The 27837-nt window shown below is 42.4% G+C and overlaps 1 protein-coding gene across 2 annotated transcripts; it reads right to left on the bottom strand.

Annotated features, from left to right (window-relative positions):
• Positions 1-212: 212 nt before the first annotated feature.
• On the bottom strand, positions 213-24537 carry xrn1 (5'-3' exoribonuclease 1). Of its 2 annotated transcripts, none has more exons than XM_041949303.1 (41): positions 24334-24537; positions 23012-23244; positions 22173-22270; positions 20103-20212; positions 19883-19993; positions 19705-19790; positions 19515-19602; positions 19142-19310; positions 17868-17935; positions 17448-17585; positions 17118-17287; positions 16731-16820; positions 16467-16623; positions 15545-15664; positions 15239-15408; positions 14389-14506; positions 14076-14171; positions 13391-13494; positions 12876-13010; positions 12599-12761; positions 12400-12513; positions 11764-11862; positions 11526-11641; positions 11155-11301; positions 10831-10920; positions 10538-10673; positions 8711-8767; positions 8379-8511; positions 8160-8229; positions 7839-8034; positions 7624-7713; positions 7417-7500; positions 6863-6907; positions 6428-6508; positions 6043-6180; positions 5746-5881; positions 5465-5637; positions 5160-5273; positions 4450-4546; positions 4122-4303; positions 213-4029 (listed from the first exon to the last, which is right to left on the bottom strand). In XM_041949303.1, exons 1-41 carry the CDS (start codon positions 24406-24408, stop codon positions 3682-3684), a joined length of 5145 nt encoding a protein of 1714 aa, XP_041805237.1. In that variant the 5' UTR covers positions 24409-24537; the 3' UTR covers positions 213-3681. The 2 variants fall into 2 exon arrangements, with proteins under 2 accessions (XP_041805237.1, XP_041805238.1); XM_041949304.1 differs by having other exon boundaries at positions 5465-5634.
• Between the last annotated feature and the right edge of the window lie 3300 nt (positions 24538-27837).

Here is a 27837-nt window from a genome sequence, read left to right as displayed (position 1 = left end):
CAAAGCATAAATGTTGCTCCCCAGTCTCTTTAAATTTGCAGTTTAAATGAACACATGTTCAAATCCTCCCAGCAGATATGAAGACAACTCTAAAATTTCTATAGTTTTTTTTTTTTCTTTCAATGAAATAAGACTTTTTTTTATTGTGGGATCTGATATTTCTGATGCACTTTCATGAACTGAATGAAAGTCAAACCAATGAAAACAGGGTGTGCGCAGAAGTATGAACACTTTAATCATCATTTCATATATTCAGTGCTTAACAGAAGAAGCAATCCAAAATGACTTGTATGAATGAAAAGTTGAATTTATAGGAAATAAAAAGGACCCTTGCTCTGTTGTTTTTGCTCCAGCCTTGCATGGTCTGGTTAGCAAATGGTTAGCAACCTCTAGCTAATGGTAGCTAAGCTTATTGCTCTGAAAGTGACGTTGACTGACTTCATGCCAATGCTAAAAGCTAGCACAATGGTCATATCAGAGCACTTCAGACTGTAGCAGTTAAACCCCTGAGTGTACTGAACTGAGCAAAGGTGTGTTTCATTCCTTCTGAATTGAATTTTTCATTAATAGGAAGCAAATTTTGTTGTTTCTTCATGAACACATAAATGGCCTGACTTAAAATGTCAATTAAAACATTTTAAAAAGTAAGCGGGATGTCCGGTAGACGTATGGATTTAGGATCCATCATGCAGTTTCTGAGGCCAAAGGAAGCAGCCACGCTGTAACAAAAGATTCACTTTAATTAAATGGGTATGTACAGCACATTCCTGAATTAAAACAGCAAGTCATTATCTCTGCATATGGAGAAGTCTCTACTTTGTTTCACCCCCCCCCCCAAAAAAAACAAACAAAACAAAAACAAAAAACAATAGATACACAACAGGTGTGCTTCAATTTCCAAAATGTTTTAAAACCTCCCCTTATTGCACCAGAGTCATACAGACTTGAGTCACAGGGTTGGCGTAAGGACTTCTGTCTTAAAACAGCAAACACCAAAAACATACTGTACGCATGTGTCCCAAAAAACAAGGACAAAGAAAATAGGCTTCACGAGTCACTGCAGCTGCTTCCATCGCTGCAGCTCCACCACAACCATGACTGAAACAATTATTACTCAGATTGCTTAGAAAAAAAACGCCTATAAAAACGGTAGCCATAAAATCCATAGCTTCAAAAAGAAAAAAAGATCTTTAAAATAGAGAGATTTTATACGCGTGCATGTTTGTGTAGATAAGTCCAGACGTGTATAGAGGTTCATAATAAAGCAAAGAATTTAAAATAGCCAAACAGCTTCAGAAAACCACCAAAACTAGGAAGAATGTTCCCAAAAGCACCTTGGAGACACTTCATTTAGCATCATTTATATGATGCAACTATAAACAATTTAAATAGATCAGTACAACACTGAGAACGCTGCATTTTCACAGATCCAAAAATAACTTCTGGGAGCGTAAGGCATCTCTGTACATCAGTGCTTTCTTTTGTCTTTCTTAGCCAAGATAATCAATGATAGTAGAGACACATTAAAATGAAAAGTTTGGACCAATAGAAACTGTCCTGTATGCGACATCAGAACGGAACATCAGAAATAGAAATGTTGGTTTCAATTGAATATGAAGTACATACATGGGACATTTTTCCTATCTTTATTCAAGAAAAGCCCAATATTCCATAAACTTATCAACTGTGTGAGCTCCCATATTCACAAGAAACAAATCTGTAACCTTAGCAGTTAAAAAATACACTCGTGGAATCAAGAAAATAGAAATAAAGAAGGTTGTTTTTTTGCGCCTGTGTAAAATCAACCACAAACTCTGGTGCTACTCAATTAAAAATATTGGAAAGACTGACTTTGTATCAAGATGCTTTTGGAATCTGGCAGTGTGAAGGTTCCTGTAGGTCCAAACAACCCAACAAGTGTGACTGATCATCGGTCAAATTCAATCTTCATAAGGTCCAGCTGCACGAATAAAATGGACACATCTGGCTATTCTAACGCTGTTTGACTCTGGGCTATGTGCTGGTGTTAAGCTCTGCCATGGCAATAACATCGCACGTACAGTGTGTGTGTGTGTGTGTGTTTGTGTGTGTGTTCCAATCAATTCTAATGTCTAATTCTGCCATGTGTGCACTCACTTTTACTTTGGCTGTGTCATTATGGCATAAACAATAGAAAAATGCAGCAAGGCGTCAAAAGCCTGAAGGAAATGAAAGGCTGTCAGACTGGATGGGAAGCAAAGATCACAACACAAAGAGAAACATTCAAACAGATGAACGATGTTGTGCCTGATTAACACCACTGATCCAAACCCGACAACGCTGATGATAGAAGGCCCAGTTTGATCCAGAGTTAAACACTAACACCCCCCTAAAAAACAAAACAAGGCCAAGGCAGCATCATATGCATTCAAGCTAGTTTTCTAATGATGAGCAGGTGAAGAGCTTAGCATTTACTACGTTTACGAGGAAAGCAGGAAGTAGCCGCCACTGCTGTGCAAATGTGAGGGCGTGAAGAGGGCTTCAGAGGGGAGAACCAAGATCCGAATTCGATTGAAGAGGTTTCACAAAACATCGAGGACTATCAGGAATATGATAAATCTCAACACATCTGGTCTCAAGTCTCGGCCGCCGTCCGCACGCAAAGCAACATTTGAGGGAGAGGGACGATGCAACGACTGACCGGAGCGGCCGAAAGAAAGCAACATGAATAATAACAATGACCACACTGATTTCTGATTCTATAGGCTGCGTTATTCCCCAAACTGAAAACTCTTTTTCCTCTGAGCCACTTAGTTGGTTTCAGTGTGCTGGCGTCAGAACGTGGCTATTCAATTAAATTTTTATTTCCCCACTTGGATTTTCTCTAAAATGTACATTTAATGAAGACGATGCACTCTTAAGGCAGTGTTTCACTCCACTCCTCTTAACCAGAGCATGGGTTTGATTTTTGGAGCTCCGGCCAGCTGTTCTACCAGCTATGATGATCTGTTGAGCAACATCATAAGAAACAGGTGCAAACACGAGCAGGACGGATGTTTACGGCTGAGTGTTTGGGTCACGATCACTGACGGTTTGCTTTTGTTGTCCTGCTGGACCAATTTTGAGCATCAACACTGATGGAATTAACAGTCAGAGCTACAGAAATGAAATGCGAGGTATAATAAACCCCAGTTTTCCTTTAAGTGCGCTGAATAAAGACTAAATAAGACTTGAAGCTGCTCAGAAGAGGAAACCAACCTCTATAAGGAAAGACCCAAAGAAGAAAGAAAACATCCCAGAATGCACTGGATTCCTTTCCACACCAGTAACACATTCCACACCGGGAACACAGAACCACAACAGCCATGTTTGGTAGACTTTGCTTCTCTGACAGGAGTCAAGTGACGAGGTGAGGGGAGCTTTCGGGTCGTGTCTTGAGGCAGACGGCGGAGTCAAAGTGGGAATCGCTTTGCTCACATGAGGAAGGGAAACGAATAAAACGACGTTTGCTCTGCGCCCTGGCCTCGCCTGAAGCTCTACACGGAGATGATGAGCGTAAAGACACTTTCACATTGACGAGGTTTTGATCAGAGATGCTGAGTCAGGCTTAAAACAGCAGCTTAAAAACACCAAACATGCCTCTTTCTCCTCACACACACACACACACACACACACACACACACACACACACACATCAGCTCATCACTCAGAGACTTTAGCCGCCTCGAAGTTGACGGCCAGCTTTCTGTGCTTCCTCTTGGAGGCGGAGCCAGGGGTGTGGCCTGTTGCTGGCATGTTTTGTCGCGGGGGCGTGTGCGGGGCCGCTGTCGTCGCGGAAAGGCCGTCTGCTGGGCCAGGACTGGACGAGGAGGGGTGGCTGTTGGTGGAGTGTTGGTGCGGCTGGTCGACTTTACCGCTCTGAGCCTGTGATTGGCCAGGGGGCTGGTTCTGGCCTCTCTGTGACTGGTGTCTGGCCACGGTTTGGGCGGCACTGTAAAACTCTCGAGTTTCCTGGTTCTTCTTGTTGGCTGAGACTCGCTTCTTAGTCACCTGTCAGGTTCAGAGGACAAGCAGGGAGCTGGCTTTAAATGACCGTATCAGCACAAGACAACAAGAAGGAAAGAGCAGTCCACAAAGTCTACCTGTAATGGAATGAACTGGTGGTGGGAGGCGACAGGCGGCGCTGCTGCAGGCTGGTGGCGGGCGGCACCGGGGAAGGTCCCTGCTGCTCCACAGAACGGTTGGTTCGGGTGGTGGTGAGGGGGCAGCGTCATTCCCCACAGAGGGGCTGGGGCGTAACCCTGGGGAGGCAACAGCAATCCACCTGGAGAAAAAGAGCATTCTCATGAGAGCCCCTCACACAAAAGCTTCAATTCATTTCCTGCATTTTCTATTTATTGAAGGACAGCTGCTTCTATCGCAGCCTCGGCAACAGACTATGACATCCCACGGTCAGCAGGGAGGACTGACCTTGTTGGTTGAAGACAGGGTTCATGGGTGGGGGTCGTATCTGACCCACTCCTGGGTATAGAGGAGGTGGGAGGGGGAAGCCTGATCCCACTGAGTTCTACAGATGAGCCAGAGGACACAGACAGAGACGCTTTAGTTGTACATCTGAACATTAACACCTGCTAGGTTTTACTTTTACAGCCTCTTCTGGAAACCATGTTGCCTGACCAGGCACAGTTCGTAATGTTAACGGGGATTGTTCGCAGCCCATCATCTCTAGACTGGATTCTGGTTCTTTCTTGGCTCTTTCAAGGGCAGATGGCCTTACAGCAGAGATTATGAAAAGCTAATCAGAACAATCAGAGAAATTCTGGGGCGCTTTGACTGAATCATGCTGGATTTGAACCAGTGACAGTTTGACAGTTCTAATTTATGGGCCACTCTAAAGAAGCACCACCTCTGTCCCTGGGGTGGATGTAAGGCCACAATAAGCCAGACAACAAATAAAAATAACACCACTGATCTTCTGAGTGCCTTTCAGACTCTGTCAGGTGGTCTTTTCCTGCATTCTGCCCCTCTTCTAAAAGAATCTATTCATTTTGGTCAGTTTTTACATCAAATGATTTGGATCAAAATTTTAAGGTTGCGTCTGATGAACGATGACTTGTGATTCATTTCGATCAAAATAAGATTCATAAGTGTGCCTGTGTGTGTGCATGTGTGTTGTGTACCAGTCTTTGGAGGGCAAAGAAGGCAGCTTTCTCCTTGGCATCATTTTCTGATTGGCACTGTGGTCCGTGAACCATCAACCCATTGGACAGCTTCACCTGACACACTACTAGACCCTGTGGGGACAGAGGACAACGTCAGTGCCGCCACACACAAACAGAGACACACTAATGTGCAGAACAGCTGGATGATTTCTAGTACAATTATCTGCAGTTATTTGTGAAAGGTGTGTAATACCCAGTAGAATATGACTCCAAACACATTGTAAGACCACATTTTAGACGTGCGCAGCATTACACTGTGTTACCTGTCTGTTGCCTATGTAGCTGAACTCGGGTGGTGGCATTCCTAGCCTCACACAGACACACGCCAGCTCTGACACCTTGCTGTTCAGCGCAGCATTGGAGATGTTGGCGGAGGGAGCAGACGCAGGAGATGCTAATACAGCTGCATCACCGTGGGGGATGTTCATGTTAGCTGCTGAAGGGAGAAGAATGCCAATATGGTAGATGCTGCGTTCAGGTACATTCTTTTTCTCCAAATGTCTTCACAGTAAACTTGCCTGTGGTGCAGTAATCAGTTATGTACCTAGTTTCTTGGACGATCGTCTCCTGTTCTGCTGATGACCACCGAAGGCGGCGCTGTTGGCCGCCTCCTGGGATGAAGGACTTCCTGTTCCAGCGCCGTCAATCTTTAGCATCTCCTTCAGCACCAGCGTCCCCTTCTACAACAGACGACACACATACCCAGTAGAATCATGCTAACCTGACTAAATGACCAGTGATATAATACAGGTTTGCACAATATCACAGGTAGTTCTGTTACAACTAGCTCATCTCAAACATCTTCTTCATGTATTCTGCTTATGCATTACATGGCTCTCACCATGGCGAAGGACTGCGGAGACAACGGGCCATCTGACTGGCTGGTGGGTGCTTGTGGAGGAGCAGGAGGGGGTGGGGTCTGCTGGCTACCCTTAGAGATCTTGAGACTGGCTATCAGGTCCTCAAACTCGGTCGCAGCCTAAGTGAGAGAAATATGTGAAGAGACGGGAGAGTGGACGAGGAGAGAGACTTTAAAACATACACTGAGGACACATTTAGAAATGTCCTAACAATATTTTGCCCATTGTGGTTTCAAACAAGTGACTGGCTGCAACCCGACACGTGTAGAGTCCCTTACAGCTCAGACATGCTCATAAAGTGGTGGAAACAGAAGGAAAACAGGCTTCGGTTAAGGAGAATAAAGGGGTTTAAGTTTGTGTTTGTACCTTATTGGCTGTGTTCTGTGAGGGGACAATGGAGTTGACGTCTTCATTTTTCTTCAAAAGTTTGATGGCACCAACTGGGGCCTGCGAAATACACACACAAAGCAGCACGATTGTAGCCACACGCTCACACACATCTATAAATAGAAGCAAAGCACACACATACACATTAAAGCAAAGGTCTGCATCCAAAAATCACACCAACACAACTCACTGTACACACACACATAAAAATACAGAAAGCTTCTATGAATCTCCCTGACATAAAACCTTAATCCACATCTCTAATCCACTGATGGTTCATTATTACAAATTAACACATAAATCAAAATCCAAAAATTTCAGGCTGACTCAGTGTGATCATCATCAAGCTTCAATGAAATCGCATCCTGGATGCTGGGGGCAGCGTGCAGGTATGTTCTGTGCAACAAAACTTACATCTTTGTTGGAGTGCTGTTTCCCACCCTGTTGGGACTGTCCTTCCTACAGTTGGAAGCACACAATTATTTATTTATTTTTTGTAATTGTAACATCTTTACAAGTGGGAGACCTCCCACTTTGCACTGACGCATGTATATTACCTTGCTACCTTGAGCTAACGTGCTGCTTCGAATCAAAACTACGTGCTGCTGAAAGTTTTGCCTGAGTTCTTGCACGAGTTTAAATCCCCTCCAATTCATGTCTCTGCACTTATTTCTTACTTCTGCTTGATCATGGAACTAGAGGACTGGCTTTAAACATGACTGAACATGTGATGAAATCAAGTCTTCCCTGTGGAAGTCTTACAGTCATTCTTCTTCAGGTGATCTCCTTCAAGTGCTTTGCTATTACAGGTTGAAAACAAGCCGATATGGTTTCAAGGTAAATAACAGTTGGCCTTCTTTGACAGGCGTCTGAATCACCAGGTGATTTGAGAGCAATACTTACACACAGATCACAAACGGCTACAGCATTACATTTCACAAACGTCATATATAAAGCTTCAGACTTACATTATTTTGCCAGTGAGCAGGAGGTTTGTGAGGAGGGCCAGAGCTCTGCAGAGACTGCCACACATTAATGTACTCCACTTTATTCTGGACAAAGAAGTAGAGAGAGACAGAAAATTGGAAAATGTTCAATATATATCTGTTTGGTCACATGGTGAAAAGGGCACATAGAGGAGAGAGGTGTCTAAGCACAGGTGGGCCTGCACTTACCTTGGCCTGCTGTTTCTGGATGAGACCCTTAGAGGGAGAGTTCCTGTTGCCCTGGGCGGCTGCCTTCACCACACCGTGCTTGTTGTTATGCTGCAGATAAGGAGCAGAGAGGCGGAACGAAGAGAGACAGAGGGTTGAGTGACAGGTCAGTAGAAAGGTCAGAATGTTTTTCAATTTCATACAAAAAAAATAAAATTGTTCAGCTCCTCTCTTACCTGTGTGGGCATAAAGGGTGAACGTGGAGAGTGGTTCAGGCCGCCCAGCTGACGCTGTGAGTTGAAGTTTGTGGCTGCGGCGGGCTGAGGTTTGACGATGGCGGTGAGTTTGTGGGAGGTGTGATCCACTCGGGCTCCGTGGGAGAGGTTAATGAGAGCGCAGGGGGGGAGGCGGTAACCACGAGGCGACGTACACCTGAGGACACGCGCCAATCACACAGCAGTCACAGGTCTGCTCTGTATGTGTGTGTGTATGTGTGGAGTGATTTGTGTGTAATTCTGAGCTGTTCGTTTGCACATACACCTAGTCAGTGTTACTACCTGATGTTGAGACCTCCAGCAAATTCTTCATCAAAAAGCACTTCATACAGGACCTCTGCCTCACGCTCCGCTGGAGCCACAAAGACAGACAGTGAGAATGATCTCTAAAATGTGTATATTTCTTCTTTTTATCATACAAACGCACATTACCTCTAAAAAAAAAAAGCTGAAGCTATATGAAGAAACCAGGACGAAAGAAGTGAAACATTGTGTCCTCACCTCCTTTAATGCCGATGATTGTTCCTCGGAGTCCCAGTGGGACGGTGAAGCTCTCCCTGGTGTTGACGACTCTGTCAAACAGGCGATACTCTGAATCCGGGTCTGGAACCACGCCTTGCTGCTGCTCCAAGGGCTACAGCAAACACAGGCAGTCATACACACATGTTCAGTACTTTGTAAACATGTGTGTGCGGCTCAATTAACAGTTGTTTTATTCTGTTATCCTTTCAATCAGCTGACTTCATAAGGACAGGGTTTAAAACATCTAAAAGCAGTGTGAACGCAATCATATTCACTTGTCATGACGTGTGCAAACAGGCAAACATACTCACCCTGAAGAGGAGATGAGGCTTGACTGTCACACGGACCTTCTTGGTGCTCTTCTTCACCTAAGACATGGAGAGTGAGACAGAAATAGAGGATAAAGAGAGAGGTGTGTGAATTGAGGGACAGCAGGTATACACAGCAGAACTTGCGATTGTTAAGTTACAGGTACTAATATTTTTGTACTGGTTGCAATATATGCTATTCAAACAACAACTTGTGTGAAATGATCCTGTATCAGTAGGTGGAGATACAGGAAATGAGGTTTGTTCTTGTGCACGGAGTTTGTGGTGAACATGGTGGTTGCCAATAAAGCAGTTGTCGAGCAACGTGAGTAGCAGATGATGGTCAGCAATGACAGAGTCCAGCAGGCTTTGACGAAGGGAAGCCATATAAAAGTTGGATGAATGAAGTAACAATTTGGACCAGAGTTACAGAACTAAAAAAACAACAAAGCGCTTGCTGTGGTTTTGACGCTGTGTGAAAGAGCAGGAGAAGCAGCGTTGGATATATCGGAAGAGGATTTGAACTCTGGTCATTACTGACTGAATAAATATGGACAAAACAAGATAATTCAAAGAGGTGACCAGGTTTGGGGAAGAAAAAGAGAATGAGCATGAGCATGAGACAAAGTGAACTACAAATGAGTGCATGCTCAGAGTGGAAAGAACCAGGGGTTGTCATTGGTCAGGACAGTGCAGTGGTGTTTGTAAGACATGGAGGAACATGCATTAGTCTGTATTATCTCAGGGTGAGAAAAGTAAATATAGAAAATGTGGATCAACATGTCACAAGGGATGGAAATGGCTCAGACCTTGAACAAGGACAGGAGATAGCTGACAATAACATAGATGACACAGAACACATTGTAACCGATGTGTAACAAGGGTTGAGACAATTGAGCCTAACACTGGACATTTCCATCAACCCCCCAAACATTATGGAAGATCAAAAATGTGTGTACGGTCTGGCAGATGCTTCACTATACTGGCAGAAGAGAGTGAAGCAAACAGTGCTGACAGCAGGAGGAAAACGCCTCAAGTCGATCCTGCTGTTTTCTATTGGCTAGATGCCTGCCATGTGGATGATTTCATATGGGGGGCACATAAAGCTTCTCACTAATGCCTCAGCTCAGATTTGCATTCCAAGTTGGATGAGGAGAACATGAAAACTTATGTTATGTGGGAATAGACTTTGTGGCTGTTGACAGAAAAGTGCAAATACACATTTATCATGTGCTGCATGGCCATGCACATACATGGACCTTCATGAGCTGTGGAACCAGATTCACCTCTCTGTGAAACAGAAAAGGATCAACCCAGGTCCAAGGAAGGCTAAATCCTCTGGGTTGCCAGATGGAGCAGGCCAGATGTACAGTCATGCTTGACGCAAGCAGCTTGGAGTCAGGAATGAAAAATGCAACTGTGCAAGTCAAAGAAGGTAGTTCTGAACTTCCAGCACTTGGGCAGAGATAGCACCTTAAAGATGTCTGTGATGCCTTACAGTCATCTTTAAGGTGATGCCTCATTTGGAAATCTTTCTGACAGATGCACACCTTATTGTTCTATTGGGGGAAAAGTGGAAAGTTCTCACTCTTATTTGCAGTCAAAGAAAGTCAAGAGGACTGTTTATCGTACACTTGCAGGTGAAACACTGGCGGATGGGATTGATAGTGCCATCTTTCTACCTGTACTCTTCTCTGAACTGACTACTGGTGATACTGAACATTTGGCACCAATAACCAATAACCAGACAATCATTCACAATTTGAAATGATTGTTGTCTTGTTACATAACATGGATACTGCTTAGTTTGAGGCTGCGTACGTCTGTTACCTTGGCTTTCTCCACTGCCTCCTCGATCCTCTCCACGATCGCTGTGTCCAGCACCTGCAGGTCACATGACGCCCTGCTGACGGAGCTCACCGGGTGACTTTTCAACCACGAAGTGATTTCAGCAACCTTCTCTGCCCTGTGAGGTGATCAGAACAGGGATCAGCATTAAACACACCATTAATTCAATTAATTCAGGAAACTCTGAGTGCCAAAATCACACGGGATTAAATGCTGTTAATAATGTGTGTGTGTGTGTGTGTGTGTGTGTGTGTGTCTCTCTCTGTGTGTTGTACCCATTCTGGTCCGATCCAGGCCAGATGTCATCTTCATAGAAAACATCATCATGACTGTTTCTGGACACCGTGTTGAATACTTCAGAAAATCTAAGAAAGCATTAAAAATAAATGATGTCAAATGTCAAATGAAAAGCCGGATGGTAGATGAGGAGGAGGAGGAGGAAGACGACTAATCCATAGTGATGACTTTGCCTTGATATCAATACTGACCAATATTACTCAAAATGTATTTGGACATATCCGTAATGTCAATGAAGGACTGGAATGCAATATACAGACATGCAGAAAAGAGTATGTAGAGTATTTTTTATTTTTTTTTACCTGTCCAGGTATTCAGCTAGCAATTCCCCAACAGCAACAGAGTAGAGCCACTCCTTTTCAGTTCTCTTGGTGTATCCAGGAACCTCCTCATTCTTCTTGTTGAACTTCAGGTTCAGGCCGACGTTAGCTCTTTGCTCCCCACAGGGACTGCAAACAAGGATAAAAAAAAACATTGGCGCGAAATGTAGAAGACACGTCAAAAAAATTGATTTTTTTTTAATATAACTCTTAACCACTCAAGGTTTCTGCCTGGGAGTGCAGGTTGCCACCTACAACGCAGATTGGACCACTAAGATTGCAATTGCAATGAAAAAAATGCAATAAGCAAATAAATACTTTAACAAGTTTCTGAAAGATGACTGAACACTCACTTCTTCTTTGAGCCTCTGCCAATGAAGATGCTTCCAGCGAAGCGGGACACAAGGTAACTGGTGATGCCGAGACGGGATGCCAGAACATATCCAGGACTGTACTTCACACAGTACTTCTGCAGAACACATACACATGCAGACACACAGGTGAGGCACTAGTGGTAAAAGCATAGAAAGTCTTCACTCACTCTGTGTGTGTGTGTGTGTGTGTGTGTGTGTGTGTGTGTGTGTGTCTTACATGCTGATTCTGGATTAAGGTCTCCAGCTGTGGTTCGTGCGGCAGGTTGAAGACCACTCGTACCCGACCGTCTTTGATGACATCACTAGAATCTTGAACCTGTCACACAAATATTAAAACTATGGTGATTCAGGAGGAGATAATTCAACACGAGACACAATAATCAAAGAATACTTGTGAAAAAATCATTATGACTGGAGGAGCTTTGAAAACATCATGTTACAATCATGCCATCAGGAGAGAGAGTGCCTCCAAGTTCCTTGTTTATAGATGACACCTATTTCAGCTTTCAGATGTTATGCAATGTTGGATTTTGGATTACTAATTAAAGTTCACTTCACTATTACTCTATTTTGGGATGAGTTTCATGGAGTGCTCAAACTTCTCTCACTTCCTCCTGTCAAACCAGGATTGTAAAAGAGAGTGGACATTATCAAATTAAGGCCAAACCAAAATGAAACAAAGGATTTTCATTAAAACGTTTATTTGTGTCACAGATAATTACAAATGAATAACCTCTGGCTACTTTATATTCAAATCCAGCTTCATTTGACTTCTGAGCAGCTGTTTCTAACCATCCGTCAATGCTACGATGATGTGATCCTCCGACTGAAGCAGAAAACTAAGCACACATACCTCGCCCATGGCACCGTAGTAAGGGTTCCCCACCATGAAGACAGTGGTTGTTGGAGGAAAGAGGTCGTCTAAGCTCTTAAAGCAGGTCAGAGAAGAGTAAAAGGTCTTGATGTCCTGAGAAGATGAAGGCAAATGTTGGTGAGGCAGGTTTCCACGACTTTTATCCGTGTATTTCTTTCTTGCATGTGTATGCGTGTACCTTAACCACTGTCTGGTAGGCGAAAGGGAGGACCTGCTTGGCCCACTGTTTCTCCAGTTCCACCACACCGTTGGCTTTGGGGACGTACTTCCTTCCTGTCAGCAGCTGGCCGTACAAAACCACCGCTGTCTCGTTCACCACGATGCCTTTCCTCCTCAAGAAACTGCAAGAATGCAAAATGACTTTAGGAGAAGAATAATAAGCACGAGCAGTACGACAGGAGAGCTCAGAATTTCCCCGCTGGAGGATCAATTCAGAAAACATCTTTGCGCCTTACTGTTCAGTGAGTCCCTGGACATCTTTCATCCATTCCTTCTGCTCCTTGTCAGACAGGCAGGTGACTTTGGTGGGAGGAGGAGTGGTGGGCCTGTCGTAAACCCTTTGGACACCAGGCGGCTCCTCTAGACAAAACCTGCAAAACAGAGTGAAAGATTTCTTTTCTAATAGCTGCCTCATTCTTTGTGGTGATAGAATGATGACTCCAACCAGATATGCATGTTAAGTTTGCTGATTGTGGGCCAGTTGTGACTGTCACTATCTGACATTTGTAAGACACTTTGTGTAGAATTTGGCGCCCCCCAGTGGTGCTGTCCAGAAGGATCTTTTGCAGCATCCAGATCAAATGATTTCCAAAACAAAACAAAAACAAACTAAACACGTGGATTCTTATAAAAGATTTGACAAGAACGTCTTCTTCTTCATACATTTAGAACCATTTCTATCCAGAGTGTGCAGAACCGGCATGACTGTAGAACGAGAAGAGTAACATTTCCTCCCACCGCTAATACTTACTTGACTTCTCCATCTGACACTGCAACGATGCGGGCTTCCTCTAGATGTGGCCAGTTGACAAACACCGACTTCCCCAAGACTTGTGCAGCAACATCATCGCATACCTAAAGAGACAGAGCGGGAAAAACAAGACAAGTAAGAGGGACAGAGTTCATTTGAGTTTAAATTTGATATATATGGCATGTAACAGATAGTAGAACAAAGTATAGCTTATTCCCGCTTTTAAAAGATGAAATTGTGCTATGAAACTTCAAAGCAGTTGTAAATGCTACTGATGCAGCATTCTCCACATATTGTCAATTCAGTAAGTGAACGTTCCACTCATTATTTAGGTGTTTTAATCGTTTTTTCTGCTCACAATCTGAGATATAAGAACTAGTAAAACTAGTCAGACTTTTCTTGACCGCCATCTAGAGGACGCTCACATCATTGCAGTGTCAGATGGAGATGCCAAGTAAGAATTAATACTATCCCGTTGCCAGTAATGATGTGATTGATGTTAACATTAATCATAAAAAAAGAATGAAAGCCTGGTATTCTGTTAATTTGACCGAAGATATTTCCAAACTCTCTTTAATCTTTATTTAGAAATATTTTGAGCAACTCTGACATTAATTATGTCTGCAATAAATGTTTTTAGCAGGTTTTTATAAAGTGAGATCAGTATAAACAAACAAAAGCTCACCGCCTCTCCTTCCTGGCTGGGGAGGATTTCCAGTATGGTGTTCTCCCCTCTGCTGCTCTGCTGGAAAACGACCACCCCACTCTTCTTCTTATAAAACTAGAAGTGAGTGAGCCAATAGACAAGAGAGAGAGAGAGGAAGACAAAGCCAGAGAGACCATAAGAAGCCGCAGCTGTCAAGTTTCTATACTTTTAAGTATAGAGGATAAATAAAGCCCAGTGATGAGCTTTATATGCAACCCGGCCATCCAACACCAATACAATGCATATGCATGCACGCACGCACACACACACACACACACACACACACACCTACCTTGTGCCTTATGTGTTGAAGTGTGGGGAAGCCACAGAAGTACAGGGCCGAGCGGTCGACAGGCCTGCTCATGTGGTCCAGCGGTACTTGCCAGGCGTCCATGGGGATGTGTGCTTTCCTGTAACGAACAGACTAAATAATCAGCCTGCAGGGAACATCAGGCTGCATGTGAACTACGTGGTTATAACGGCTGAGTTGTTGGGGTTTTTTGGCAGCATTTGTGTGTGAAAGCATGGACAAATTAAACTATTTCCTGACCCAGCAATGTGACAGGAAAACCATGACCAATTACAAATGGACAAAAAAAATCCAAAACAATTCCCCACTTGCCTTTAGGGACAAATATACTTCCATCACTCCTTCCTAACTGCAATTTAATTCCAGGTGAGGCTGAAATCATGTTCATGTAGCCGTTCTATTTTACAATGTGAATAAATGCACTGAATTTAGGCGTCTCTCCTACTGAGTCTAGAAAATGGAAGTGGTGATATTAAAGCTGATTTTCAACCAGTTTTGTATCATTACAAGGTGGACAATACATGCACATGAACAATGTTAAATCCTTTTCATGCTGCCTGCACCCAGAGCTCCCTGCTTAAAGCTCCATTTAAAGCTCCACTGTTAGACAGACTGTACTTCCACATTTTTTGTATGCACAGTGCATTCTGATTGGTGTAGGTTTTTAACGTTACGTACAGCCCCTTTTCTCTGTTTTCTCTCATCATGTAGCACCAATGTCAAACATATTTGTGTCTTTCTACTGCATATAAAGCCCAGTTTTAGGAAGAGACCACCTTAACTTCACGTTAATCAGTATCCTGGCTCTGGTGGAGTATGTGTGTGTACCTACCTGACACGGCAGTGGACGATGTCAGGGAACAGCTGAGGCAGGGTGGAGGTGTACGTGAAGTCTGTTTCGTGGTCATATGAGTAGACTGCACACTCCGTGTGACAATTCCTGGCCTTCTCTCCTTTAGTCAGCTTGTGATTACAGGGCTCCATGGCTGCTAATAAGCACCTCTGTTCAATAAACACACAACATACGCATGCACATATTAATATATATATATATGCAGTTATACTGTTGATGAGCAGGTCTTGTAACATATTTGTGGTATCATTATGTTATTACGTGTGTGTGTGTGTGTGTGTGTACCTCATCTATGAAGGGAATGAGAACCACAGCCTCCCATTCCTGCTGCTTGCCATTGAGGTCGGTTTTAAAGTCAAGAGGGTAGTACTCAATAATGGGCGAGTTTTCACTGGTCATCAGGTGCTGAAACATCAAAAACAATACATGATTATCTTTACTATTTCTAGGGCTGTACTGAAATTATCTTTATAACATTGAAAACTTCCCATGAGGATTTTGAATGAGCTTGGATGTCTGCTGTCATATTTTATGAGGTCATTAAAAAAAAGGATGTTACTCTCGCTATCGTGAGATCATTTGTGTTTATTCACCCCAAACAGCCAGAATACTGTACATAAGCTGCAAACTACCACGCAGCGGCAGGCACCAAGGGTGTGTGTGTCTGTTTTCAGTTCAGCCTTTGACTGAACTCAGCATTCACCAAACTCTGATTCTTTCAGTTATTTCCTTACATTCTCTTTTGTCTTTCCATTTTTCTTCTCAGTGTGGTGATGAAGTTATGTACATTTCCCCTTTAGTAAGCATTCAACAAAGAAAGAGTAATAATAGTAACATTACAGGTTGGCTCCTCTGTGCCTCACTGCTACTTTTTAATCCCAAAAGATTAAAAAATAGACTCAGAGCTCGGCATCAGACCAGAATCTGGTGAGACTCTGGGTGTCTATTCCTCCAGTGCTCCTCAGCTCTCAGCTGATGCGTACCAGTACCTGACCCTCAGCTCCACCCACTCCTCCCTCACAATACTGCAAGGCCCCACGATATGAACAAGACGCATTTGAATGTTGATTTAGAACCACTAATTATTTCAGGTTTGGATTTTGCATTGATCTTCATATTTACAATTTGCGAAATTAAGGATGTGTCCTACATTGTACATGTATGTTATATGCGAGGAATAGCGTGTGCTTGGATAGGAGTGTGTTACCCTGTAAGACTCAGGCAGCAGAGCCATGCTGGCGGCAGGAAGGACTGCCAACAGCTGCTGGAAGGGCATGAAGGGCTTCCCGAGGTCAAAGGTCAACTTCAACCCTGATATATTCCTGATGTCAGACAGGAAGGGAGCGTAGTGGAAGGGGTAGTACCTACAGAGACATACATATTAGTTTAATCAATAATCTGACTTCCCCAGGTCAATGCAATGAAAAACAAAAAGTAGACACATAGTGACATATGAGAAAGAGGTTCTCACCAGCTCCAGGACTGAACCCCGTGGTAATAGTAGTGAAGGATCCACTGGATACCTTCCACATAACACTTGGCCTGCTTGGCTAGAAACTCACTGCAAAAGAGAGAATAAAAACAGATTTTAGGGTCACTCACAAACAGATATCTGGCCATCAAATACTTTTAGGCAGTACATTACAGTACAGTACACACTCTTTCTCTTACCTGCTGAGGGTAAGTAAACTAAAAAAAAGGACTTTTCACACTTTTCATGCAAATTGCTATGCATATTTTATGCCTTTCCACATGTGCAAGCCGTAGATATAATCTTAATTTATATGAGAGAGCTCTGCCTCCTGTAGACGGTCTTTATTCTCTATGTATTGCATGTGTGCGTGTGTCTCACACTCACTCAGACACCACATCCACGCCAATCTTGGTCATATAGTAGGTGCGCTTGTACTGTCTGAACTCAGTTTCAAACATATCGTCCTCCTCTTCCTCATCGTCTCCTACTGCTCCTTTTCCTTCTCCAGTCACTCGTTCTGATGAGGTCAGAGCTGCCAGACAGAGGGTGGAATTCTACACACACACACACAACAAATTTTTGGAGTTATTAATGACAGGGATACATGACTGACAGTGTACAGGAAATCAATGAATGAATGTTTCTGTTACTGCAAACCCGATGCATGTCGGCATATATACATATATCTAAAAATAATTTGACATAACAGCAGACCTCTTTCTTGTCGGTGTCTTTGCTGGCAGCTTCCTTCTCTGCTGCCAGTCCGGCCGCCTCGTTCAGATACTTGTTGCCAACTTTACTCTCAAACCACTTCAGGTCCACAAACACCTCACTAAAATGTTCCCGGTCAAACTGGAGAGAAGAAGGAAAGAGGAAAAGGAAGAAAGAGTTTCACAGATTTAAACAATAGTGTCTGTTGTGTGTGTGTGTGTGTGTGTGTGTGTGTGTGTGTGTGTGTGTGTGTGTGTGTGTGTGTGTGTGTGTGTGAACACAGAAACACATTGGTGTGAACAACACCGATGAATATTCTGCAACACAGAACGGTAACATTTAACAGTTCTATGGTAGTGTTATTATGTTCTGACTACATCATTTAACATAAAACGTATCTGACAATATTAAGTGTTGTCTCACCTCAGCGAGTTTCTCCAGGTACTTCTCAAAGTTTCTGAGGTTTAGATGGCCGTTCTCGTTCAGATAACCTGAGTCACAGAACAGGATTCAGTTTTGTTTGGCATTCTCTGCATTTCTGTATAAATGTGACCTAATATGTGATCAGATCTTCATTTGGAGTCCTAACATTAGATAAAGAGGACCCAGTTGAACAAATAAGACAAACAAAGACTCATTTATTGATTCATTCAGCAACAATATCTACCATTTAATGTCTTTGTTGAAAAAAAAAAGTGAATTATCAGTTCATTTAAAGGTGTGTCAGTCAATGGGATGACATTCAGGTTAAGTTAAGCAGTCCCTGCCCTTTCTAACAAATAGAAGTCTTTACTCTCAAAGTCTTGTCTTCACCACAAAAGGTGAGTCATGCAGTAAAACAGTGACCCTAAACACGCAAGCCAGTCTACCAAAGATGGTTAAAGCTGAGAAACATGCAAAGTTTTGGAACAATCTAGTCAGAAGTCCAGAACTTAATCCAACAGAAATGTTGTGGAAAGACCTGATGAGAATGGTTCATGCACGGAAGACTGCCAACATCACTGAGTTGAAGCAGTTTTGTAAAGAGGAATGGGCCAAAATTCCTCCAAGCCGATGTGTGGGACAGTTACAGAAAAAGCTATTGACAGAAATATCATTACAATAAGGTGTGTGTGTGTGTGTGTGTGTATGTGTGTGTGTGTGTGAAAGAGAGTGAGAAAGAGAGTGAGAAAGAGAGAGAGAGAGAGAGAGAGAGAGAGAGAGAGAGAGAGAGAGAGAGAGAGCGAGAGAGAGAGAGAGAGAGAGAGAGAAAGCCAACTAGGCAAATTATATTCACATTATTTTCGGTTTCTTTCATTTATTACAATTACACATTACATCATATCATTACCACTTTGAGTAATGGGTTGCTATCATCGTGGCATAAGCTGTTTTCTACCAGTATAGATATGATAGTTACAGACATCCGTGTATTTTCTCACTATGATCAATCTTCAAATTGTCTGTAATGACAATGTGTGTATGTAAAGCTTTACTGCAACTTCCTACATTGACTTGAGCCAATTTCATCTGTTGCTTAAATTTTGTGGTATCTCTAGGCCTGCAGGATGATGCATTTCCCAGATCAGGCCACTCGTACAAATTTTTACTGGCACTCTATCAAAAAAATGGTCGCATATGTGACCATTTTGGTCGCAGTTTGGAGCTCTGGTCAGTGTGTGTGTGTGTGTGTGTGTGTGTGTGTGTGTGTGTCTCACCACCCAGGCTGGGCAGAACACTGATGTAGGTCTTGTACAGCAACGGCAAAGCATCATGACTGATGTGAAGATGAGGGAGGTGAGGGATGAAATCATTTCCCACTAGGAAGCCCATTAGAATCCAGTCATCGATTATTCGCTCCAAGTCATAATCGCAACCAATGTGATTCTGAAAAGCACACAGAAACACAAGCACGATACAGATTACATGTCGTATGTTGAAGTGGAATACATTAAGACACAAAACCTTTCACGAAAACATCCCCTGGCACAGAAATTGATTTCTTGTTTCCATCATTCACGAGCGATTCTGAGTGATTATACTGGTTGTGTTATCCATTCCACTGTGTGTGTGGGTGTGTATGTGTCTCACCCTGAGCTCAGAGAACTCGTAGTCTATGTACTCCCTCATCAGAGACAAGTGAAGCAAGTGAAAAGTCGTCTCCTCCGGAGTTGTTATCCTGGAAGAAAAGAAAAGAACCGAGTTCAGAGTAGACATGTGAACACCAACACTAAAAAACGTCAATTAAAAGGCAACTACTATTCAAAAGAAAAAAGTGAACCTTTTCTGGGATTTCTTTCCTCCAAACTGGACCTCCTCTCTGAGCAGGGAGAAGTTCGGCTCATGGCTGGTTAAACCGAGCATTATCTACAACACAGAGAAAGACAGTGTGAGCATCCAAAGACGGTCTGAGTGATAATGTGCATCCTTATCTAAGTCCACAGGCACGAAAACCTTACCAGATCAGCATCCAGGCCATACAGGCAGTGTCGGGTGTTAGGGTCGTGACCTGGCTTACTGTTCTCAGAGCGAATAAACTCCATGATCTTATGTTCTCCCTCCCCTGGAGTCTGTAAGGAAGAGGAACACACACATAGTACAAGGCTGGCTGTACCCGAATCACAGTAACTGAATAATGGCATTGAAAGCGCAGTGTCCGTTTTCCAGCTTTTAACGCACCTCATGACCAGACAGGTACACTCTGACATTCTGCCACAGCTTGTCGGTGGAGAGCTTGTTGTGGACAAAATACTTGAGCTGCTCCTGGAGTCTTGCCATGAAGTCAGTGCCTGAAAGAAGGATGTGTAACTAAAGGACTTTCTCAGAACAGACACATTTATATTGGATGTGTTAGCATTGTATAAAATTTGTCCATGCTAAAAACATCATTTTACTGACATTAATGGTTGCAATAAACAAGAAAATGCATTTGCACCAAAGTTCAATAGAATAGCCTCAACCCACACTACCTAAATTTCACTCTAGCATATCTGCATCTAAATAGAGGCGCACATTAGCACAGAATAAGCAGATGACCGGGCAATAGCACCATCACATGACACTAAAACTGCATGTAAAATTGTTTTGATAGGTTCATTTGGCGTGTTTGCCTGTCTGGTTTGTTTCACTTCGGCTGGTGTGGAATCTGTCAATAAAACTCCAAACAACGAGACCAACACAGCCTGAGAAGGAAGGTCTCAGTTGGAGATGCACTGATAAAAATTGTTTCTCTCAGGACACAGATTTCACAAGTCAACAACAGGCAAATGTCATGGAAAAGGCAAAAGTTAAGCAGAACTCTGCCACTTGTTGGGTTGACTAAAGTGTTAATGTGTGAAACTGTCTCAGATGGCACCGGTTTGCTGTATATTTGTAGCAACCTGGTAATGGTTTGCTGAAGTAAAAAAATAAAATGACCCTGAAATGATCTTCACATGTTCAGCTACACATTCTGGAATAATTTCCACTGGGAACACATCGATCCTAAACTGATATCAGATACTGGTCCAACAATGACTCAAATAGCTGAATTCAAATCTATGTTTAAATCTACCTACACAGACTATGTCAGGCGTAAGCAATGTGCTGATGGGTAAAGACATGTAACGGCTACCTCACTAATGATAAATCAATATATCATGACTAATGATAAATAAACCAGCACAAAAATGACAATTACCAACGTAAACCACCATGTTCTGAAAAGACACATTACAAACACTAACAAAAAGTAACATTTGCATTTTGGAAAATAAAACAGCAGGTTTAACAAACTGCTTAGCCCCGCACTAGGTATAACGGGAAATAAGAGTTGTCGTTACAATACGTAATAATGCAATGCAAGGTAAGCACACCTGTCCTGGAGATACTGACTGTGTCTCTCTGTCCCTACCATCGCCTCTAGGAATTGTTGTCAGCTGTGTTTATATCCTCTCGGTACTAACCAAGGTGGCAGCATTACAGACGAATTTCACGCCGGTCATACCCACCACTCTGACTTTTTGTTTTTCCCTTTTTAAACCTTATTAACAACACACTAATATTCAAACAGGAACTTAAATGTTACAAGTCACAATCCTACAGTGCCCCACAATGGTCAGAGGACGCCATCACAGAACTCCAGGGCTTGCTGGCATGCATGCACTGACTGGGACATCTTCAACAGAGACTTGGATAACAGGGTCACTGTCATTACGGACTATATCAATTTCTGCACAAATACCACTATATCAGTCAACACAATAAAGAAATATCCCAACTCCAAACACTGAATCACTCCTCAGATCAAACTGAGCCTGAAAGAGAAGCACAGAGCTTTCAGGCTCAAAGACTGGGCTGGTCTCAGAACAGCAAACCGCAACATCAAAAACAAGGTTCTTAAAGCAAAACAGAAATTTCAGAACAAACTGGAGCATGAATTTGGCAACATGAACACTAAACAGGTTTTCCAGATGGTGAAAACTGGATGTGAACCCAAACACAGTCCATCAACATCAACGGACACAGAACTTTTCACCAATAAACTGAGGTTCAGTTTCAGCCTCATGTTACCTTACACATAAAACCAACGACAACAACAGTAATAGTAATAACGGTGTTAATGATAACATTTTCTAAAAAGAGCTCTGGTATCAGTATCGGCAGATGATCAAATATAGGTGTCGGATTGGAACTGAAAAAAGTGGATCAGTGCATCTCTAATTTTAACATGTGATGTTCGCTTTGTGCGAAGCTTGAGAGAAATCCTACCAGGAGTGATACAGTTGGAGTCAAAGCGAGCCTCTGTGGGAAGCACCTCTCCTTTATCCAGAGCTTTTTTTATCTTGTCTTCTGCTTCTTTGGCAGACCTAGACACACAGACACCCACCCACACACACACACACGCACACACACGCAAGCACACACACAGGCAGATATAAAAGACAGCGGGTCAAACTCACAGTCTCAGCCTGTTATCCTGTCTGTCGTCTGGTTTCTCAAGTCTTTACCAAGGCAAATATCACATTTTAGGTCCAGTCTGTTTTGGGCTCATTCTGCCTTATTAGGCAGTTCATACAGTGCCCAGGTTTACAACTGTGGCTCCACAAACATCACTGCTAAACCACAGAATGATACCAGACATTGTATGAATATATTTGTGAACAGAGTTGTCATCTTAATCAGATAACGAAACGAGAATGGGGCATTATTTACACTTGAGATTCAACATCACAGTGCAAACATGTTCATAAAATTCCATTTCTTTATTTGGTCATCACGAAAAAGCTACAACATCCACCTAAATTTAACAATTCATGTTTAATTGTGTTTGAGATTGATAGGAGATAACATTTATGGGTGAGAGGGCTAAGGCTAGTTTCCACTAATATCTACTGTGGGGTTGAAATCATTCCATAATAATTCACTTGGTTAATGTTCTGGCTGTAACAAGAATCTGCCAGACAGACAGACAAATATTTCAAATCAGGTCTTAACAAGGTCACAGAGCCGAGTCACAAGACCTGAGTTGACCCTTCCCGGGTGTCACTCTATACTAAGACGAGGAAAGAATTTGCCCATGGTTCCTGTCATCCTATATCCATTTTCACCTGAATCTCCGTCCTCTCTGCTGGTTCATCTTTGCCCTCGGTGCCACGCCATCCACTGCCATGAAGAAGACCTTGCGAGGCTTGATGATCCTGAAGAGCACCTCCAGGTAATGGAAGATGTCAGCAAAGATCTTTTCCTCAGAAATGCGAAAGTGGACATCCTCGTCATTCGGGTGGGAACACTGATGGATAATCCCATTCATGTCCAGATAGAGGTTGTCAAATTCTGGAATCTGAATGGCAGAAAAAAAAAAACAAATGCAGTAAATGCACTGTAAATATATTATGGAATATTCCTATAAAGTGACATGTGCCGACTGTATCATCTCTCTCAACAACAAAATATTTGCTGTTTTGCTTTGTATGAACAAATTGTGGGAGCCAACTAAACTTTGTCAGCCAAAGCATTCTAGTAGGCTCCTCCAGCCTGATACAAAGAACCTAAAAGCTCTCTCCCAAAACATTTACATCTAGGTTGAGTAACAACTGGGGAGCTGACGTATCAGAGAAGGGCATACAACATATCTTCCATATGAAATATAACGCTACTGTCACAAAATGTCCTTCTGATCGTCCTGCCACACATATCAAAGCTGTCTTACGCAATCAGAGTGACACGGAGCAACGTCCAGCTGATGAAACTGCGGCTCAAGCACTGAAATACTATCTTCCTCCACAGAAAACTAGTTCACTGGTGCACTCCTGTGCCGCTAAATAGACTAAATAACTAGTGTAACTCATGAAAGAGAAACTAAAATGTTTCCGTGAGTATCAACCACTGGCTGACGACATAATTACATTTAATTACATTTCATTTTATACAAGTACATATACATTGTAAAGCACGGTGCCTGCTAGCTGGCAACAATAACTAGCTGCACCCTCTATACATCTCTTGTCAACGTAAAGTTAGTTAGCTAGCTGACTGGGGGGGGGTTATTGTTGTTAAGAATGTTCTTGCCCAACAAATACCTAAGCTACCCGGCGGCAACACATTTACTAAGTTACGTTTACTTTGACCTGTTCAGCGTTAAAATGTGGAACGTTATGAGTAGAAGATCAAAACAGAAAGCTAGTTAGTCTTGGAATTCGGCAAATAATGTCTTATGCGTCACGTCCTAAACATATGGTAACTAATGGGGTCAAAAGTGTTTGGCAAAAAGGCAGCTCTCCTGTTGAGGGGCAGAAACACTGGCAAGCTTCGTGGAGTAAAAGTTCTACGGCCCGCTTTACTGAGCTTGCTGATAGCAAACAGCTAGCTAAGCTAGCGCTGCGGCTATCAGTAGATTGTGAAGCTAACGATATTCATCCCGGTTTCCTACCTGATGTTCCTTGACAACTTCACTGAGACAAGGATAGCGCTCTGATATCCATCGGTAAAATTTCGGTACCCCCATCTTCACCACGAAAGTCTCAACCTATGGATCAAATTAGTCAACAGTTCAAAATGAAAGGAGATGTTCAGCTTCGTAACTAAATACGTTCAAGCTCTAACTGGGTAACATGAGAACTTATGTCCGGTTTTGTTTCCATCGGCCGCTAACTAGCTAGTTGTCCGTCGTCCGTCTGCTAAAACATTCCGCCGCTAGTGGGAAAATAGTTTCCATTTTTTGTTTCCTATTGACCGTGTCCTCTCCTCCCTCATAGGAGTTGGCTCTACGGAAACCTGTTCCCGTCCGAAAATACATGGGTGAAGGAAGGTGAAAATAAAAAGACGAACAAATAAAAAATACAAACAACAGAGTCAAATATTAACTTCAAACAGAAAATCATGAGATAAACCAGACTGTCCAAAATCATCCAGAAGTTAAAATAATGGTGTTGATTTTACTTACCAAATTATCATTTTGAATGAGAAAATACTTAAACATCATAATTTTGACTTGACAAAAGACATTACTATAATCAAATTAGGAGAAAAAATCTCTGTCTTGATATCTACTTTTGATCTAATTTTGTCAAAAATGTTACTTGGTGTAACCCCATTTTGACTTTCTAAATTAAGATCGTATATCGATCTCAGGCTACTTGAGTCAAAAAAATGTTAGTATCTTCACATATTTAACTACAAAGGCTAGGTTAATATGATGGTGTGTTTTCTTAGTATCACCTGACCCTCAGCTGCGAGGGTATCTGACTCCACTGAGGGACACACTCATCAGATTTAACTGAGCAAGTCTTTTGATTGGAATAGCTAAAGAGTAACTCCAGACAGACTAATTAACTGAAAACTAACGAAAAAAAGCAAATGTTTATTCAAATGTTATTGTAATGCATTTGATGGGCTGCCGTGTAAAATTGAAGTAGAAACCCCAACTTTAACTGAAAATATATATCAAAGGCTGGAACTGAGAGATATCTTTGTATTTTTTTTTTTTTCTTTAAATGATATCCTCATTTAGAATTTGTTAGCAGCAACATGTTTAAATAAAGTTGTGTCAGGTTCATGTTCAGCTCTCTGCTGCATCACCTCTTCTTTGAACAACACTCTGTAAGTGTTTGGGAGCTGAGGAGACCAGCTGCTGTCAATTTCAAACTGGAGAGTTTCTCTTGCTGGATGTACGATTTCAGACATTAATTTAACCTGCTGTAGAAAACAGATGATGTGTTGTAGTTTTTTCTTGACAGTTACGGTTTAAAATATTATACAGCAGAAACATGTGAAATACACTTTAAAGTGCAGGTTTTATGTGTGTTTAGCTGTGGACACCTCTCCACTGAAAACATGGCTGCCCATTCAACTTTCAACTACGTCTACTGTCAAGTTCTGCGTAGTTACAGGTGGGAGTGCAAATCCATTTCTGTACGTCACCCACTGCAGGGGAATACATCATGACAATGTGACCATGTAAGACAGTTGACAAAATACTTTTTATTTTTGCACTAAAAGAAATGAGGCAAATTTGCATCACTGAGAATTTTTGTTCTTTGTTTCCCCTCTTTCAGTTTAGTTTAGTTTTTACCTTAGTTACCTTAGTAACCTTAGTTCTCGGATCTGTGCTCATGCCTGCAGTTTTGTTGCCTGTTTTTGTGGACTGTACCAGCTGTAGTTTATTTGTTTCGTCATCCTGCCTCTCTGGAGTCTGTGAAAGATTTCAAATGTTCCCTATTTCCAGCTTCCCCACTGTGGACATTTTCTGATTTTCATTGGTTGATATTATTTTAAATTGATATCCGAGTTTTGTACCACCGGTCTGACTAAACTAACAACTTGAAGATGACACCTTAGGCTTTAAGAAATTACGATGGAAAAACAAATGAAAAAAAAAACAACAAACAACAATGATAATGATGATGATGAAAAACATCTCTTTTGTTTCACAGAACAATTCCAACATACATTATTCTGTCATCATTTCTTCTTTTTATCGCCTGCCATTGGTGGAATTCCTGAAATCTTCAGCTCCAAGAACAGCAGCTCACTAAAGCCAGATCTGACCCAGGAGTCCCATTTGTTGTTGATGATCGCAGTGAAGTTGTAAATGCATTTTTATATAGATGTTGAATACTTCACATCGGGAAAAAGGCAATGCAGAGGTTAAGACACATTCTTAAACTTTAAATGTGCTTTTTGTGCTTAATTCAGTTGTTATTGATGATACATCATATGTTTTTTATTGATGTTCATGATGCACATGTTGAGCACCATTCATCAGGTGTAAACAAGTGAACAAGCAGACACATGAGGTCGTGTTGTTGTTCTACATTTGGAAGAATAGTAGCTGTTCTGTCATTTTGTTAGTGTTATTATTGAATCAATTAAAAAAGCCATGGTAGCATCTCCAAGGCATACATAATGAGTTCCGAAAGTTCACATTCACTTTGTCCTTCCAGTTATTACTAGCTGGTGTGCCTGTCATCGGTCAGGTGGACCATGGAGATGAACAGGTGCTTTAGAGCCGCTGATCCTCCGCTCAGGGTCTGTTTGTCAAAGACATTTCAGGAGGCTCACGAATGCTCTGAGATCCTCCGTCTCAATGGACTCCTGTCTCTCTGAATTGTACTGCAAAACAAAGTTTTCTGACAGTCTCAACAACAGTGCAAATTGGAATGAATGAATGATCTACTCATGAAAGGGATCACTTACGATTATCAGCTCATCCAAAGAACCGACAGGCCACTCCCATGTTTTCAACTCAATGCCAGTCGCCAGCTGGCATTCCCTTAGGCTCTACAGGAGCAATAAATACATGACAGATCCTTCTTCCTAAATGTTTTGACCACTTGACCGGGGAAAATCTGAACAAGCTTAAAATACCTTTAGCCATCATTCTGGGTAGTCCCACTACGGGTTTGCCTTGAAGAACTCCTTGGTGTAGTTGCCAGCATAGAGGAGGTGATCAGCTGGCTGGCCTGGCATGCCAATGATTCTCCTCATCTGGAGAAAGAATATAAAGAATCACATCAGCCGACATCCTACATCACGTCCCTGGGCGGGTTTGGACACTTGTCTCGGGTAGTATGTCCTAAGCTGTGCAGCTGGTACTGACAGCATCCCCCAATCAGGAGTTTATCAAGGTACAACAAGGCAAGAACACAGCCAAGACCCCACATGTCTATCGCCTCTGAGATGAGGAGGCCCAGGATGACTTCAGGTGCCCTGTTTGTAGAGTACAAGAGCCACAGGAGCTGCACTGTCAAATTCAGCAGATGAGCTTTTGCATGCTGAACCTACCTGTAACCCAGAGGGTCAAACCACGCGCCTCTTCAGAGGTCATGAAGGACACGCCAAAATCTTTAAGTCTGACCCTGAAGGGCTGCTCCTTATGGTTTACCAGCATGATGTCATCAGGCTTCAGGTCAGAGTGAACAATAACAATTCCTTT

The sequence above is a fragment of the Chelmon rostratus genome, chromosome 12 (genome assembly GCF_017976325.1).
Source record: "Chelmon rostratus isolate fCheRos1 chromosome 12, fCheRos1.pri, whole genome shotgun sequence".
NCBI classification, from domain to species: Eukaryota; Metazoa; Chordata; class Actinopteri; order Chaetodontiformes; family Chaetodontidae; genus Chelmon; species Chelmon rostratus.
Note: the sequence above shows the minus strand (reverse complement) of the source record. Positions and strands in the feature narration are given on the sequence as shown.

Excerpts from the sequence above, each read along its gene's own strand:
- xrn1 (XM_041949303.1), bottom strand. The coding sequence starts at position 24,408 with ATGGGGGTACCGAAATTTTACCGATGGATATCAGAGCGCTATCCTTGT. Across the intron at positions 23,245-24,333 it reads AAGTTGTCAAGGAACATCAG|ATTCCAGAATTTGACAACCT; the intron begins GTAGGAAACCGG and ends TCTGCCATTCAG. Across the intron at positions 14,507-15,238 it reads ATCGTCCACTGCCGTGTCAG|GAAAGCACACATCCCCATGG; the intron begins GTAGGTACACAC and ends TGTTCGTTACAG.